At 36.2% G+C, this 16,354-nt stretch overlaps 1 protein-coding gene across 2 annotated transcripts; it reads right to left on the bottom strand.

Annotated features, from left to right (window-relative positions):
* Positions 1-11,040: 11,040 nt before the first annotated feature.
* LOC136806453 (serine/arginine-rich splicing factor 1A-like) lies at positions 11,041-14,632 on the bottom strand. Of its 2 annotated transcripts, XM_067063043.1 has the most exons (6): positions 14,070-14,301; positions 13,589-13,758; positions 13,305-13,418; positions 12,498-12,616; positions 11,706-11,802; positions 11,478-11,654 (listed from the first exon to the last, which is right to left on the bottom strand). In XM_067063043.1, the coding sequence occupies exons 1-6, from the start codon at positions 14,258-14,260 to the stop codon at positions 11,617-11,619; spliced, it is 729 nt and encodes a 242-aa protein (XP_066919144.1). In that variant the 5' UTR covers positions 14,261-14,301; the 3' UTR covers positions 11,478-11,616. The 2 variants fall into 2 exon arrangements, with proteins under 2 accessions (XP_066919137.1, XP_066919144.1); XM_067063036.1 differs by having other exon boundaries at positions 11,041-11,802; positions 14,070-14,632.
* Positions 14,633-16,354: the final 1,722 nt, after the last annotated feature.

Below are 16,354 nucleotides of genomic sequence, written 5' to 3' on the forward strand. Positions count from 1 at the left end.
TTATTGTTGTTGTTGTTGTAGTGAGAAATTATTTTACTTTTTAAACTGAAAGAGAATCTCATTAATGGTTTTTCGTATGGGTAGAAAAACCACAAATTGCCCCGCAACCTAAACAAGGTTTGTAATTCTTCGTCCAAAAAGGGTGTTATTAGCACTAAGAGATTAATAACAATTTTTCTCAAACAAATATGAAAATAACTAAAATCCGATAAGATCCACGGGTTTTCATTAAAATGTCTGAAAATATCTTTTTAATGAACCTCAAAGTCTCTTCCTATGTTTTTTGGATGAGATATAAATGATCAATACTAAGAAGCAAACATAAGGCACATACGTAAGGTTTATCACTAAAAAATGAAATAAAAAGATCTAACGTTGTTGTTTAGTTAATTAATGTTCAGACGGAATATCTTTTCATTCTTCACCAGGAAAGTTTTTAGTAAGGAAAAAATGGCTTTAGCCTTTGATCGCCAAATTCAATTCACAAAAATTGTTTGTTTAGGAGTTTCAAGGCGAACCAACAATTTCCCGAAACGAACCTTGCATGCGTAAAAGTCAAAAAATATTATTTCGGAAGAAACAAAGTAAAGAAACCAGTGATGAAGGAGGGCCATGAAGGAGAGCAGAGAGAATAATTGAGACAAATTCTCAAAAGATAACTAAACCAAGGAAAAGTATACTTTTAAGACAGTAAATTCTAAGAGTTCATATGGAGGCGGGCTGACCCGGATAGGTGAGATGGATTTTCGAACGTTACGTCACAGTTTTTGACGAATCAAATGGCTAAATATAGATCACGTGACTTTCGAAAATCACCTAGCCGGACCAGCCTGCCTCCATTTGAGCAGCCTCTAAATCATTGCATGTCTGTATTAGTACCCGAGTTGAAAACTTTCATTCATCGAGATGATACTTCAACCAATACATCAGATAAAAGTTACAATACATACAATCTATATAATGTCCTGTAATGTCTGATTTTTCACATCAAGTGGGACGGAAGGTTTTAATAAGCTGAAAATCCCTGTATCAGTATCATTCATTGAGATGATACTTCAACCAACACATCAGATAAAAGTTACAATACATACAATCTATATAATGTCCTGTAATGTTTGATTTTTCACATCAAGTGGGACGGAAGGTTTTAATAAGCTGAAAATCCCTGTATCAGTATCATTCATTGAGATGATACTTCAACCAACAACATCAGATCAAAGTTACAATACATACAATCTATATAATGTCTGATTTTTCACATCAAGTGGGACGGAAGGTTTAATAAGCTGAAAATCCCTGTATCAGTATCATTCATTGAGATGATACTTCAACCAACACACATCAGATCAAAGTTACAATACATACAATCTATATAATGTCTGATTTTTCACATCAAGTGGGACGGAAGGTTTTAATAAGCTGAAAATCCCTGTATCAGTATCATTCATTGAGATGATACTTCAACCAACACATCAGATCAAAGTTACAATACATACAATCTATATAATGTCTGATTTTTCACATCAAGTGGGACGGAAGGTTTTAATAAGCTGAAAATCCCTGTATCAGTATCATTCATTGAGATGATACTTCAACCAACACATCAGATCAAAGTTACAATACATACAATCTATATAATGTCTGATTTTTCACATCAAGTGGGACGGAAGGTTTTAATAAGCTGAAAATCCCTGTATCAGTATCATTCATTGAGATGATACTTCAACCAACACATCAGATCAAAGTTACAATACATACAATCTATATAATGTCTGATTTTTCACATCAAGTGGGACGGAAGGTTTTAATAAGCTGAAAATCCCTGTATCAGTATCATTCATTGAGATGATACTTCAACCAACACATCAGATCAAAGTTACAATACATACAATCTATATAATGTCTGATTTTTTCACATCAAGTGGGACGGAAGGTTTTAATAAGCTGAAAATCCCTGTATCAGTATCATTCATTGAGATGATACTTCAACCAACACATCAGATCAAAGTTACAATACATACAATCTATATAATGTCTGATTTTTCACATCAAGTGGGACGGAAGGTTTTAATAAGCTGAAAATCCCTGTATCAGTATCATTCATTTAGAGAATACTTCAACCAACACATCAGATCAAAGCTACAATACATACAATCTATATAATGTCTGATTTTTCACATCAAGTGGGACGGAAGGTTTTAATAAGCTGAAAATTGGTTCAAATGAAACAGTTTAATGATACTAAGAAGATTAAACCAATGCCTTCAACACTTACGCAATATATTATTAAGCTCCCTTTTCTATGAGATTTCTAGTCTAGATTTCCTGTCTTGTCTAGTGGCCCGTTTCCATAAACTAGTTTCGCTATTTATATCTGGATAACATAGATTGTGGGATATGAAACATTACTCGAACTTGTTGTTTTTATTCAATGATACATACATCCCGTATAACTCTCGACTTGTCTGTCTAGTTTTCACCCTAACAAGTTTGTGAAGTATGTACATTGTCTGCTTTACCGACAATTCAATTTTCGTTGACGAATTCGCCTATCATATCCCAATGATCGATTTTCCTATCATTCTGTTTCAAGAGAAAAGCTATTGTCGTCTGGTACATGGAAAAATTTGCCCAAAATCCTTCCAATTCTACTCAATCTTCAATTTCATTTACTGAACTACTTTAATTGTAGATTTTAGCGAGACTAATTTAGCGTTTTAGCAAGTTTTCCCTATTTTCGCTAAAGTAAATCTCGCTAAAACACGCCGAATCGACAGATCGCTAAAATTTATCCACGCAAAATTTTTTTAAATCGTGATTCGCTAAGATAAATCCAAAAAAAATCTAAATTTTCCTGACTCGCTAATATACGCTAAAATTAGTCTCGCTAAAATTTCTACCGTTAGCATTACCCTCAGGATTAAAGTAGTTGAGAAAAAAGCAAAAACTGTGAATGTTGTTCGATTTCTATCAATCGATAAACTAGTGGATATTGTCACTCGTGAGGAGTTTAAATTACGGTAAAATAAAAACGTACTTTTGAATCATAAATAAGGCACCGACGCTTGGCTTTTAAGAGTCAAACTGACATTCACAAACCGAAATTCATAAAGTTCCCAACTTTCATAAGATAACAAAACTAGACATGATTTCATACAAGAACAAAGCCAACTGAACGTAATTTTTAACACAACGTGGGTTTTCCTCAAGCAATGAATGATACACTGTTATAATCAGAAAAAGATTTAAAACATACGTTCGTTTAAGTGAAAGATGAAGCATCGGTTTTAAGAGGATTTTTATTTGATTGCGAAATGTTATCTGTAAGAACTTTGGTTTGGGCTTTGAAGGTTTTGAGGGGAATAGGTTTTGGTAAATCAATTGTGGGCTAAAAAGTTAAAAGGAAGAAATACAACAAAAGGAAGAGGAAAGAATATTAGTTTATCTCTGTTATATGCAGTTAAGGTTAATGATTTTGCTGATTAAACCATATGAACTAACAACTGAGATTGTTAAGAGCAACCACTTTAGATTTATATGCTTTTGAAAAAAATACAGTCTAAGTACGTGAATGTGTTGGAAATAAGAGACGTTATTTGGGGTTTATTTATCAAAATAAAATGATGAGCGTCGGAAAGAACTTGATACTCTTACTGTAACGACGACAAAAATGAACTTCTCAACTTTTTTTTATAAGAATCTTACAACCTCTATTAAAAGTTACTCTTAGGTTCCAAATAAACGGGAGGGGGCTAATTGCCGGGGGGGGGGGCTAATTGCCGGGGGGGGTTGGAAATTGTGCTTCTGAAAACCCTTAAATAAGGTATATATAGGCTTGACACCTGAAAATATTCTTGAAAATTATTAAACAGGGGGGTCCTAATAAGGTCCGGGGGGTTGGAAAATTTTCGAAAAATTAACAAGCGGTGGGGGGGGGGGGGGGGCGTTTATTTGGAACCTAAGAGTGCATTCTGAAATATTCCTCCTAAGAGGGGTCAAAATATCGGTAGTATTTCGAAGGGCGATAACTTTTGATACAAAAACTTTTCTTCGATTGCCGTTACAATTTGAAGCCATTTGAAGCAAAACTGAGGTCATAGGAGACCCTAAATTCAAACTTTCGATTCCAAGAGGGTAAATTTTCAATTTTCTGAGCAGGACTCGAGCGAACGTGTTAACTTGCTAAGACTTCAAGCCTCATCTGACAAGATAGATTTTTGAATTTTACCTTGATTCCTGATAATGAAGGTTTGGCTAGGCATTTGTTTATTTTCAAAATCAGTAAAAAAATCGAAAGGAAGATTGTATTTAAAAATTAAGCATAAGCTTTTAGACAGAGTGCAAGTGTTTGATTTTTGGTTCACCTTGATTTCTGATCTTCAAGCTCTCAAACGTAGGAGGAAGATTTCAATGGTAAGAATGGATATAAGTAAGAGCTGCATACATGTTCTTATAAAAGAAAGGTTGACAACGCACTTTTCAAGGGCACTTTTTTCATTTAACAACTGACTAATAAAAACATAGTAATCTTTTTTAGCTTTTTGACTCATCATGCAAACAAATAAACGTATTTGCGCGCACAGAGTAAATGACAGACCGTTAGAACACTGTTTTGAGGATAGGTCATTACCCTTCTACTGTATGTCCAAATATAGTCAGAGGTCAAAATGCCAATAGCGATATCACTTAGTGCCTTGTAGGCAGGGGGGGTTGAACTGTTATATTTTTTCTGTGTTTATGTATTTTTCGAATTACTAATATATACTCTCGGGTACTAATAGCCCGGGGGGGGGGGGGTGTTAGAAAAAATCTCAAAACTTAATAAGCGGGGGGGGGGGGGGGGTTGGAATAAAAATGGCCTGGGTGGAAAATTCTCGAAAAGGAGGCTAATACAGCAGAATTAGAGCAAAATATTTTTTTATAAGAACCATTTTATAAGACCAACGCAGCTCAAAAAGCGTCAAAAATTAAAAATAACTCTAGGAAACGAAGCGAAGGGTTAATTCAATAATAAGGTATCATAACCTCGATATTATGCCAGAATAATAAGAACGACCGAGCCTCACCAGAAATTTGTTGGCTATTATGAAAAATACTGTAATATCTGAGTACTTTATATAATTCCTGTTCTTTATTCCAAAGGCTTTCTTGTAAAACGTCCTCCCACCCTCCCGCTCGATAGGTCTTTCTAAGTAATTTGGAGGCAGTATATAATACAATACTTAGTAATTAGTTGGAAAGACCTAATACAATATCAGTCTGGTATCCCAAATAATGTCCATGCCCCCTGTAATCTTTTTTGAAATACAAAACATTGAAAGCGGAAAAATTCATCAGAAGCTTATAGCTGTTATAACTATGTTATAAGTTGAACAGGTAGAAGACCCTTGGTAGCAAAGAGCAAAATTGGGTTGGTTTTAAGACCGATTGTACATGTAAACAAAATGGAAATCCAAACAATACACCAAAGCAAACATATCCATACCAACATTTTCCAAAACAAATCAATGCATCATTTTCAAACACACACCAATTTTGTTAACTCGTTAAGGAACGTCTTGTGTAGTCATTATGTTAATTAATAACCAATTAGATGATTGCATTTTCTTCTTTCAATATTTTTGCTTGAAATTGCATTTCCATTTTAGCATATTTTTTACTTCCTAAAAATGAGAAAATGAGAGAAAATTATTATTTTTTGCATCCAATAATTAAGAGCTTGCCACTTTTAAAATTTGTCAGTTTAAATTAATTTAAGCCAAAAGTGTTAGTTTCTACAAGTGAATCTCTAAACATTTGAAAAATTGGGAATAAGACTTCGATAGGTACCCAAACCTTCTCATAAAACTTTAATTTGGTTCACTAGAGTTCTGAGAGACTCGAAAAATTCAATATTTTCAAATAAAGCAAAACTTTGAAACTGAGGTCATGAAAGTTAGCGAATAAGGAAAAAATTCTTCTTTCTTCAATCAAAACTATGTTTGAACGACACAAACATAATATATTTTATCGCAAATAATTCCAAAAAAGATAAAAATTTCTATTTACATAGCATAAAATAAAATAAAAACGTTATCTTAGCTAGCTATGGAGTCTCTGGTCATCTAAGATGCTGTAAAAATAATATTTTTCCCCAAAAAACTCTCCATGAAAAGATATCAAGAAATGCACATTCTATAGCATGAGTTGCTCCCAGCTATCAATCAGGGAGAGAGACTTGCGATGGAGAGTCATAAACAAAGACGCTCCACCATATGACGATGATGTGTGACGTCATCAATCAGATTGTTACAGTAAACGTCATAAATTATTCAAAAATTTTCGTCCTTTTGAAGAAGAAATCGTGGTCAAAGTTTTACATACAAAGCCTTACAAAAAATGTTGAGATGATCGAGACAAAATATCGAGGTACTAGTCGAGGTAAAAGTAAGAGCAATTTCGGAGCTAAAACCTTTAGAAGACAGGTTAGGTTAGGGTATTTTTCAACTTATGTATATGAATCAAAGTCTAGAGACAAAAAATCAAAACTTTTGCAATGAATGTTGCATGAGGGAACGAAATGTGAATCGAAATGCTTTGAAGTTACAAATGATGAAAGAATGAATAATTCATTTTGTACATGGCATCTGCAAAACACTATTGATGAAATTCATGACCTTTAATAAACTCTCTTGCTTTTCCATATACTTAAAGAAAGATGTTCCTATGTGCGCCTAAATGCTGCTAAAGTCTCTAGTAAAATCCGAGGTATAAAAAATATTTCACATATGTAGTAAAAATTGGCAAAAATATCATTATTTTTTCGAACCAATATAATGTTCTCACAGTTTTCACAGAAATTCTTTGGTTTAGATTCCAGATAAATGTCTATAAAACCAACACATCCATTCATTCCATTCAAGTAAAAATGTTCAAAAACTTTTTAACACAACCAAGAAGCATAAAAACAAGACAAAAACTCACAAAACGAAAACGTGCGAGTTTGAAGGTAAACATTTGATACGTTTCCATAGTGATTGTCGTTAGTCGTTACGTAGCAACAAGAACTGCAGCGAGGTACTCCTTTAAGCTAAAGTCTCCAATGGAATAGGTGTTTTAAGAGACGACAATCTTTGCACGATTCACTCCAAAAAGTTTCTTCGATTACAGAAATAAAAACCTATCATGTGTATCCCAATTCATAAAATGATAGACGTACAATGTTGTGTTTTTGTGATTCAGTTCATGTTGGAATAATAAGCTTCAGTCCATTTTACTTAAAAATATGGTGGCTTCTTCATGCGATCTTTCAGCGTGATACGTTCTGTATAGATCGTTAGTCGTTACGTAGCATCAACGACTCTAGTGAGGTAAAACCATGAGCGATAGCACAAACCAATGGGCTTTAGTTCGGTCGCAGAGATATCGATCTAAGATGTGTCCCAATTTTTACAAAATGATAGATAGGTCATAATGTTATACGATGTTGTCTCTCCCGTGATTCGTTCCTTGTTGAAAAATATACAGCGTCAGTCCTGTGTCCTAAATGGTGGATAGGTCATGATGAGTTACGATTGCATCTTCTGGTGAATCAGTTAATGTTTAAAAAATAAGCATCAATCCAGTGTACTTAGAAATATGGAGATTTTTCAAGTAATCCTGCAGCGTGTGGTACGTCCTTGATAGGTCGATATACATATCTGCATCCATCGTATGTCGGGTTTTGGTGTGTGTTCCGTAAAAACGACGTGACGATCCATGCAGCAATGTTGGCGTATATCCGGAAAAGAACTTTCCTAAATTACGTGTTTATTCGATGATTTATCCTGTTATCTAAAAGTAATCTGAAATTGGATTGACATCAACTATACCGAGCCCGATTTTACATCGTTTAGCGTTCACCCAATATGATATCTTCAAACAAAAAGGGATGGACATTGACTGAAAATTATTGAGAATTCGATGCTTCTATTCTTTTTAATCGCTCTGTGTAACTGAGTTTATGCGCAAGCGTTAGGTGTTTGCTGCAGTTTTTAGATTGTTGTTATTGAAATCGACTTAACGTCTAAGCTTATACAATTACGAAAGGCTTCATTTACGGTGACTAGACGAACTGCTTTTGATTTTACCCTCCTCCTCCATGGAATAAATGCTTTAGGTCAGTAAAATCAACTTATTTGGCATTGTAACGGTTGCAATGTTTCAACCTATGTTGCTCGAAAATTCTATAATGTCAATAGTATTCGAAGTGGAGTTCGCAAGCGAGTATTTAAATTTCTCCGATGCATCTGAAATTTTCATCAAAACATGTGTATGTTGAACTTTTGTTTGCTAAGAGTTTTAAATAGCAAAGCATGTTATTAACGACTCCTAATGGAATTCTTGGCTAAACAACGATTTGTTAAAATCAAATTTGATTCCGTTTGATTAGTTCCTGATTCATGCTCCATCTTTGCGAAAGGATTAAAAATCGAACATATCTAAGGCTGTTTCGTTTTCCAAGTAATTCCACATTCCTATGTATGACAGTGCCAGTAAATACCTAAGCATTGACATTCAGACTGAGTTGAAGACGTATCGACCAGGCCGCTCTCAATGTGTAATTGCATAAGGCCAGGTTACAATCCTTTCCCCATTCTGCTTATTCCTACCATTCTTATGCATTGAAAGTAGGATTGAGAAAAGACTTGTTAATCTAGGACTTATCGTTTGGATCGACATCGGAATTGTAAGCTCTTTTCTGATTGAGCCAAAAGATCGACTAGGCCTATTCCCCTGACGGTCGTGTCGGTCATAATCAGTACTTCAATTCATTTCCAGAATCATCTGTGACTCGTAAAAAGAAGAAACAGATTATTTTCGTGTTTATGTTGCGTCTAAATTCCTGTTTGCAACGGTGACAACTTTTCCCGGCCCTTTTAGTTAAGGTGTGAGTTATTGCTTTCCTGTTCCAATCGCTAGTGTGCCGTAAATTTTACGACCAGTTCGTAACAATTAAATCGATTTCTGACCATTGTGAGATTTCCTTTATGATATATTGACTATTCGATGAGTGATTTTGCGTTTTTGTGTTCTGTACGGATTTTCTTCGACCGCCATAACAAGAATTGCTTGCATCTGAAATTATTCCTGAGACGTTCCTACACGGTCGCTGCAGGGGGTTGTTTTTTCTTCCCTTTTCCCCGAAGCATCTGATTCCGGCTACCCCACGTAATGTTTGAGCCGTATTTCCCGATTCTCAAATAAAATTTGGTTGTAATGGAACCAACCCCCTTTCGTCTTCCCAAATTTTCGACGTGACACTGGTGGTGGCACATTTGATAGATGAATGAGCTACTTTCATTTTCCTGTTGTGACCGAAATGTTACGCATAGGGTGTCTTGAACCGATCCTGTAAGGCTTTCACTGTGACCGGTCGTAAAATAAGAATCGGGTCGTTATGGTTCTTGATGCGTTCAATTCCTGTAAACAGAGTGGCTTGCTTCGACCGGAATCACATAAATTGTTATAATGGGGTCGCGAAAACTGAAACAGGTCGTTCTCGTTTTTCCGAAGCTTAAAATTCCTGAAGGAATCTCGCTTTGATAGAAATCATGTCCGTTATGTCTGATCTCAAATTTGAAGCAGGCCGTTCTCGTCATATTAGGGTAGCGCGACGTTAATGTTTTGGAGTAAAACCTTTTCCATGTTCCTTACTTTTCTACGAATTGATTCCGTTACTTGCTTGCCTTTTATCCGTTCCCGTTTTTCCTGAAGTGCCCCCATACTCATGATTGTAATATCTCCCCGTGTTTCCCTGAATTCTACGTTTTTTTAAAGCGTTTTGTTTTGAAGTATCCCACACCTCGTCCGAAACGTTATGGTCCGATCGCGAAATAACAATCGAGCTGGTTTCGTTTTTTTCTGGTGCGTCCAAATCCTGTAAGAAAGACTTTCACTATGATCGGAATTGAATCAGGCCGTTTTTGTTATATTAGGATGGTGCGACGTTAATGTTTTGTTTCCCTGAAGCATTTGACAAGTGACCCGGTGACGAAAATGGAACAAAAACCTTTTCATGTTCCTAACTTTTCTACGAATTGATACCGATAGAGAACTGGATTAGTGAATGAGCAACTTTTGTTAACTTGCCGAGAGCGACTTCCCGTTTCCCCTGAAGCACCATAACTCCTGATTGTACATCTCCCCTGTTTCCCTGAACTTTTAAACGTATTTTAATGTGTTTTGTTTTTTGAAGCATCCGATATTACGTCCGGAACGTTATGATGTCTCGTTTTTTTCTGATGCGTCCAACTCATAAGTAAGGCTTTTGTCGTGACCGAAATCATGTTCGAGATCTTATGATTTGATCGCAAAAATTGAATCAGGTCATTCTCGTAAGTAAGAGTTGTGCGACGTTTTGTTTCCCTGATGTGCATTTGACAAGTAATCAGGTGACGAAATAAAACCCTCTCCATGTTCCTTAACACTTGACTAATCCGTCCCCGAGTTTCCCTGAATTTTAATGTGTTTTATTTTTGAAGCATCCGATATTACGTCCGAAATGTTATGATCTGGTCGCAAAATAAGAATCGAGGCGGTCTTGTTGTTTTTTCTGATGCGTCCAACTTTGGAAAGAAAGGCTTTCGCTATGATCGGAATTGAATCAGGCTGTTTTCGTTATATTAGGATGGTGCGACGTTTATGTTTCCCCCTGATTCATTTGACAAGTGATTCGTTTTCCTGGTGTACCTAAACTCCTGAAGTTTGTTAAATCTCCCCTGTTTCCTGAATATTGAATGCATTTTAAGGCGCTTTGTTAAATGAAGCATCCGATATTGTGTCCGAAACGTTATGTAAAATCACTTTTTTCTGATGCGTCCGACTCCTGAATGGCTTTCGCCGTGACCGAAATATGTCTGAAATGCTATGATCGGGGTAGCAGAAAATTGAATCGGGCCGTTCTCGTTTATTCTGAAGCGTCCGAATTCCTGTCCGAAATTCGTCCGAAATCACATAACGATCACGGTCGATCCAAAAACAAACCTATGAATACATGAAATAAAGATAGTCAGTAAAATATTCTTTAAAAAAAGTTCGACCCAGTCTCTTTATCTCTCAATAATTCCATCTATACTGAGACGGAAAAATCGTCATAGACGAGTAGTTTGTAAAGTGTGATCTGTGGAGGAGATCCTATTTATTGAAACATGAATGGAAAGTACACTCCTCCATAATGCTCATTTTCTAAATTGCTCGTCTCAGACAAATTCATCGTCTCAGTATAAATAAAACTAATGTTAAAAACAAGCTAGCAAAGCCTTGGAAAAAATATTTACATTTATACTTTGGTTTTCCTGAGGTAAAAGAAATGATAAACTAAGAGAAGTAAAGACGTGGAAACGAGGCTTTATACTAAATGAGGAAGAACTCAATGTCTTTTAGTTCTAGAAAACTATGCATTACTGCACATTTAGAAGCCCGAGTTGCCAGATTGTAGGGAAAAAATCAGAGAAAAGTAAAATTAAAAGGTTAAAATCCAGACATCAAAACCAGCTATTTATGGGGAAGATCAAAATCATCCAAACCTAGAGACTTTTAAACCATTTTGTAGCACAATTCAGTTCAACAATCACAGTATATTCAACGGAAGTCCGTCTAACGATAATAACCGCCTCTGTCTCCTCGATCACCGCCTCTGTCTCCTCGATCACCGCCTCTATCTCCTCGATCACCGCCTCGGTCACCTCTGTCACCTCTATCTCCGCCCCTACGGGGTGAACGAGATCTTGAACGCCCTCGGGCGTTTCCATCGACACGGAATCGAACGCGAGATGATTCACCCTGAAAATGAATAACAAAGGAATTTTCAAAAAGTTTTCAAGAAGTAATTTTTTATAAAATCATTTATCAAAATAGTAATCAGGCTTAATCATTTGCTAGAAGCTATTAACTTGACTGAAGGATGAATGATAAGTAGGCTGAACTTATGACCAAAAAAGACAAAAAAATCCAGATAGAGTTAGTTTGTCGATTCACTCATTTCCATTCTACGTACAAAACATAGACAAATTTTCATGGATTTTCATCAAAATCAGTTTTTGTTGGAGCTGTTCATGACTGGCATTGCTAGAGAGTCAAACCAGAGCCCGCAAACTTTGGAAGAAACAATAAAATAGCAAAAAAAAAGATAAATAGAGAAGCCAATGGGCTGTTCCAAAAAATTTCCATACAGGGGGGGGGGGGTGGACGAACTTTTTCAAGTCAAAACAAATTGCTTGGAAATGTTTGGATACCCTCTGGAAAATAGCAAAATTTGCAAAAAAGACCCTGGAAAATATTATTTTCATCTCTTAAAGTGAGGTTGGACGACCCTCAGTCGTTTACCCCCTGGAAGTTTAAGACTAGCTTTTTACCCCCCCCCCCTGGAAACATGAAAAACACTTCGTTAGACCTCCTGGAAATTCTTCTCAGTTTACCCCCTGGAAAAGTTCGTCCACCCCTCTATGGTTATAAAAAGGAATGGCTCGAATATTTACCTCGTGTGATCTAAAAGAAGTATCATCCAAGTTATCGACAGCCCATTCCATGTCACTACGTCGAGCAAATTCAACAATACCAGTACCATCTCTGAACACGTCAGCATATACTACTTCTCCTGTGAATCAAAGAAAATACAAAATATGAGAATGGTCTTTTCCAGAAAAAAATTGAATATGGGGGGTGGATGGATGATATGACATTTTTTTTAAATTTACCCCCAAGACATTGTGCCTTTTAACCCCCCCCCCAGACAGTAGGTCTAACATCCCGGTCAAGCATTAGTTTACTACCCCCGGACACTCTATCCTCCACTCCCGATGTAAGAACATTTTCTGGAAGAGCCAAATAATAAAACTGAACAATTCTGACAACCTTTCAGATAAAACTACTTTGAGCATGAACCACTAAAAGGTATAGCCAAAAGCTGGAGTAGAATCTCTTAGGTAGGATTCGAATCCACTTATTTGCTCATCAAACAAGTGACAAGGTGACCATCCTCGATAATAGCAAGGTAATCCTTCAACAGAAATGAGGCATATAAAAAATCCCGGTCTGGAAGCCTTTTCTTTCTCACTTGAACTTGCGTTGATAAATCAGTTTGTTTTGCTCACTTTTTGATCATGTGATTAATAAATCGTAAACCAATCCCAAGAGGAATTCTTGGTAACGTGATCAAAAACTGAGCAAATTGATTTTCGGCCTTTGATAATAACAAAGGAAAAAGCTAACAAAAAGTTAAAACAATAAGCTTCCAGGCCAGAATTTTTTCATAAGGACCCTCTTCTCATGATTGATGATCCTACCTGCATCCCTACAATGGTCTTTAATGTCTTGCCAACTACCAGATGTGGGTAATCCAGAAATCATGATTCGATAGTCTGAACGCTGTGGTGGTGCTCCGCGTCCTCCACGTCCACCTGCAAAATATTTATATGAATTCATTTGTCAAGTGAGAACTTAATACATGGGTTGGTTTCGAATTAAACAATCAGGACGAATTGCTATTGATGTTTACTCATAATGACTGCCATCATTTTAAGATGTTCATAACATCAAGAAAGAGTGGACTTAATGGTTCATGACTAACCTGACATAGGTGGACGCCCTGAGTATCCACCACCACCCATTCGACCGCCACCACGGCCACCATCATAACCACCCCGACGAGATGAGCCTTTTGGACTGGGTAATTCAACACGCAACGTTTGTCCGTCAAAATTAGATCCATCTTTAGCTCGGATGGCATCATCAGCATCTCTGTAATGAAGATGAATATTATCATTAGAGGATGTTGAAAACGATTGGTAAACAAATGGAAATTTTTGATAGAAGAAGTAAATCTTTGTTGGTTGTTGTTGTAAAGAATTCAAAAATTGTGCTGTTTTCTTCTGATAAAAGCAAGAAGTAAATTCCAAGAAAAATATTCTTCAGGGGGAACCCTTTACAGAGACAGGACTGTAAAGAAACTTCCACCAAAAACCTTCTTTAAGATTTGCACACACCAGCTGGTACTCAGGCATTAGATATACCTCATTACATCACTACAAGTAGACAAAACTTTCCATTACCTTGGGTCTTCATATTGGATAAATGCAAAAGCAGGGGCTCTACCAGACTTTGGAATTTTAATTTCAATATCAGCAACTCTTCCAAACTTGCTGAAAACATCTTCTAGTTCACGCGTTCGAATATCATCCGGAAGATTGCCAACATATATCCTTGATTCAGTGTTGTTTGCTCGAGTCATTCTACTGCTCATTGTGAAAGTTAGTGATTTATGTTTTGGTTGCACTTAACCTCTTTTTTTTAGAAAGAAATAAAGAAAAGTAAGAATATATATAGCCTAGTTGTATGTAACTGCTTTAAATTTGCCAGGCATAAGAGTCAGGGCATCTTATGGAGCTGCAATTTTAACATAGTCACCCATGACTTTCTAGCCATAGTGTGCAGCTCTCTTTGTGACTTTCTCCCTTTTGAGAGATCTACCTACCCCTGATAAAGCTGCGATTTTGACCTGTTTTCACATAGATGAGGTTTCATAAAGTTGGCCAAAACAATATGCCTAATTCTAATAGCATTTTTGAACTGAAAAAATTATTTTTCTAAAATAGCACTCAACAAAATATATTTTGGAGAGGGATTTGGAGATTTTCAGGTTTTAGGTGGGAGAAACAAGTTAAGGTGGAAATTAATTTTTTGGTGTTAGTTAATGTTAGTTTTAATTCTTAATTCCAATTTAATTATAATTTTTTTCTAAATTTTATACTTTATAAATAATTTTTTTTACTATACTAAACTTTTCTCCTTTTTATTATTATACTGTAAGAAGATTAGTATAATTTTAAGTGGGGATAGCATTTTTAGCTGGGATCTGGGAGTCTGGATTGAGGGTGGGAATTTTAGGGTAAGGTGGGACCTGAATTTTTAGGTGGGACCTGGAACCCCCTTGCACACTATGAGTTAAAGCTGACTGAGTGGTACTGAGATTTGGCTCATAAAATTCATATTTCATAGTTTCTACCCCCCTACATTTTTTAGGGGGGGGGGGGGGTCTTGGGTTTTAGGGGGGGGTCTTGGGTTTTGATGAACCAAAAGCAAGGGGGGGGGGGGTGTTTAAGACTTTACTAAGGGGGGGTTGCCAGTTAAGGGGGGATCTTCCTTGAATTTAAATTTTTCATTTATGCTAATTTTCTAAGAGGGGGTGTGAAATTTTAAATGAATTTCTAAGGAATACTTTTCAAAGTATTTTCAGAAATGTTTGATTTTGAGATCGGCTTTATCCCTGTTGCTTACACAGGGATCTCCATCCATTGGACAGCCTAGACTAAAAGACCTAGGATTAGAAACTAGACTAGTCTCCCCTCTTCTATCTTTCCCTTTGCAACAATAATGCTGACAATATGTTGACGCGACAGATTGACAAGTAATCCCTGTGAGAAGTTTATGTAGAAATCAGCAACTAAAACACTCATGTGTTGCATAAGACATGGAAAAGTTTAGTTTTTTATTGGTCCCATCAAAATGGCGAAGTTTGAAAGGTTTCTATGTTTGATTTTTTACACAAGCACACAACAAGCCCTGTAACTATGGGTGAAGCACCCTGTTGCTGCTAATATTTTTGCTTGAAATCAAGACTGAAACCATTGGCATTGAAAACGAAACTAAATCAGGCCAGATGGTGAGATTTCATTGAAATCCTCATCTTCATTCACCTGCCCAAGAACTCGAGCTTTTTTTCTTGCGCACTCAAGGGGAAAACAAAATGATCACTGGTGATCTATATTCTTCGAAGGAGGAACTTCAGAAAAAACCCATTGACCAAAAGATGTATTTTGTTGTTGAAAATCGATCCTGTGAAGATGAAAAAAATTCTGAACATCTGCGCATTTTTCAGCCAAAGCACAACATCTAGCCCTTCGAGTTTTATAAGCCTATGGACCTTGTGAGCTCTATAATCCTTTATCTTCCCAACCCTATTTTTTGACTCTCAAGATCCAACCCTAACCCTAACTGATCCTCTGACGATATAAACAATTTTCACCCGTACGGATTGAATAACAAAAAACCTACTTTCACCTGTAATGTACGGAGAAGAGAGGTTTGGCTTTGACAGTCAGGGATATCCCTCAATTGCGGTATACTGCAATACGTCACTTTTACATTTTTCATATACTGCAATTGCAGATTATTCAAAAAACAGAATTGAATCTCGTTCAAGGAGGAAACAGGTAATTTTTGTACATAATTGACCATATCATATTGACGCACAGCCAAAATATTCTTTCCGTAGATCGGATCTTTAATAAAGACAAACTTTTCGTATGATTTTTATAGTCGATGTTTGTTTAAAATT

This window comes from Clytia hemisphaerica, unplaced genomic scaffold (assembly GCF_902728285.1).
Source record: "Clytia hemisphaerica strain Z4C2 unplaced genomic scaffold, Clytia hemisphaerica genome assembly, whole genome shotgun sequence".
NCBI lineage: Eukaryota > Metazoa > Cnidaria > Hydrozoa > Leptothecata > Clytiidae > Clytia > Clytia hemisphaerica.

Excerpts from the sequence above, each read along its gene's own strand:
- LOC136806453 (XM_067063036.1), bottom strand. The coding sequence starts at position 14,260 with ATGAGCAGTAGAATGACTCGAGCAAACAACACTGAATCAAGGATATAT. Across the intron at positions 13,759-14,069 it reads ATCCAATATGAAGACCCAAG|AGATGCTGATGATGCCATCC; the intron begins GTAATGGAAAGT and ends TCTTCATTACAG. Across the intron at positions 12,617-13,304 it reads AGACCATTGTAGGGATGCAG|GAGAAGTAGTATATGCTGAC; the intron begins GTAGGATCATCA and ends TTTGATTCACAG.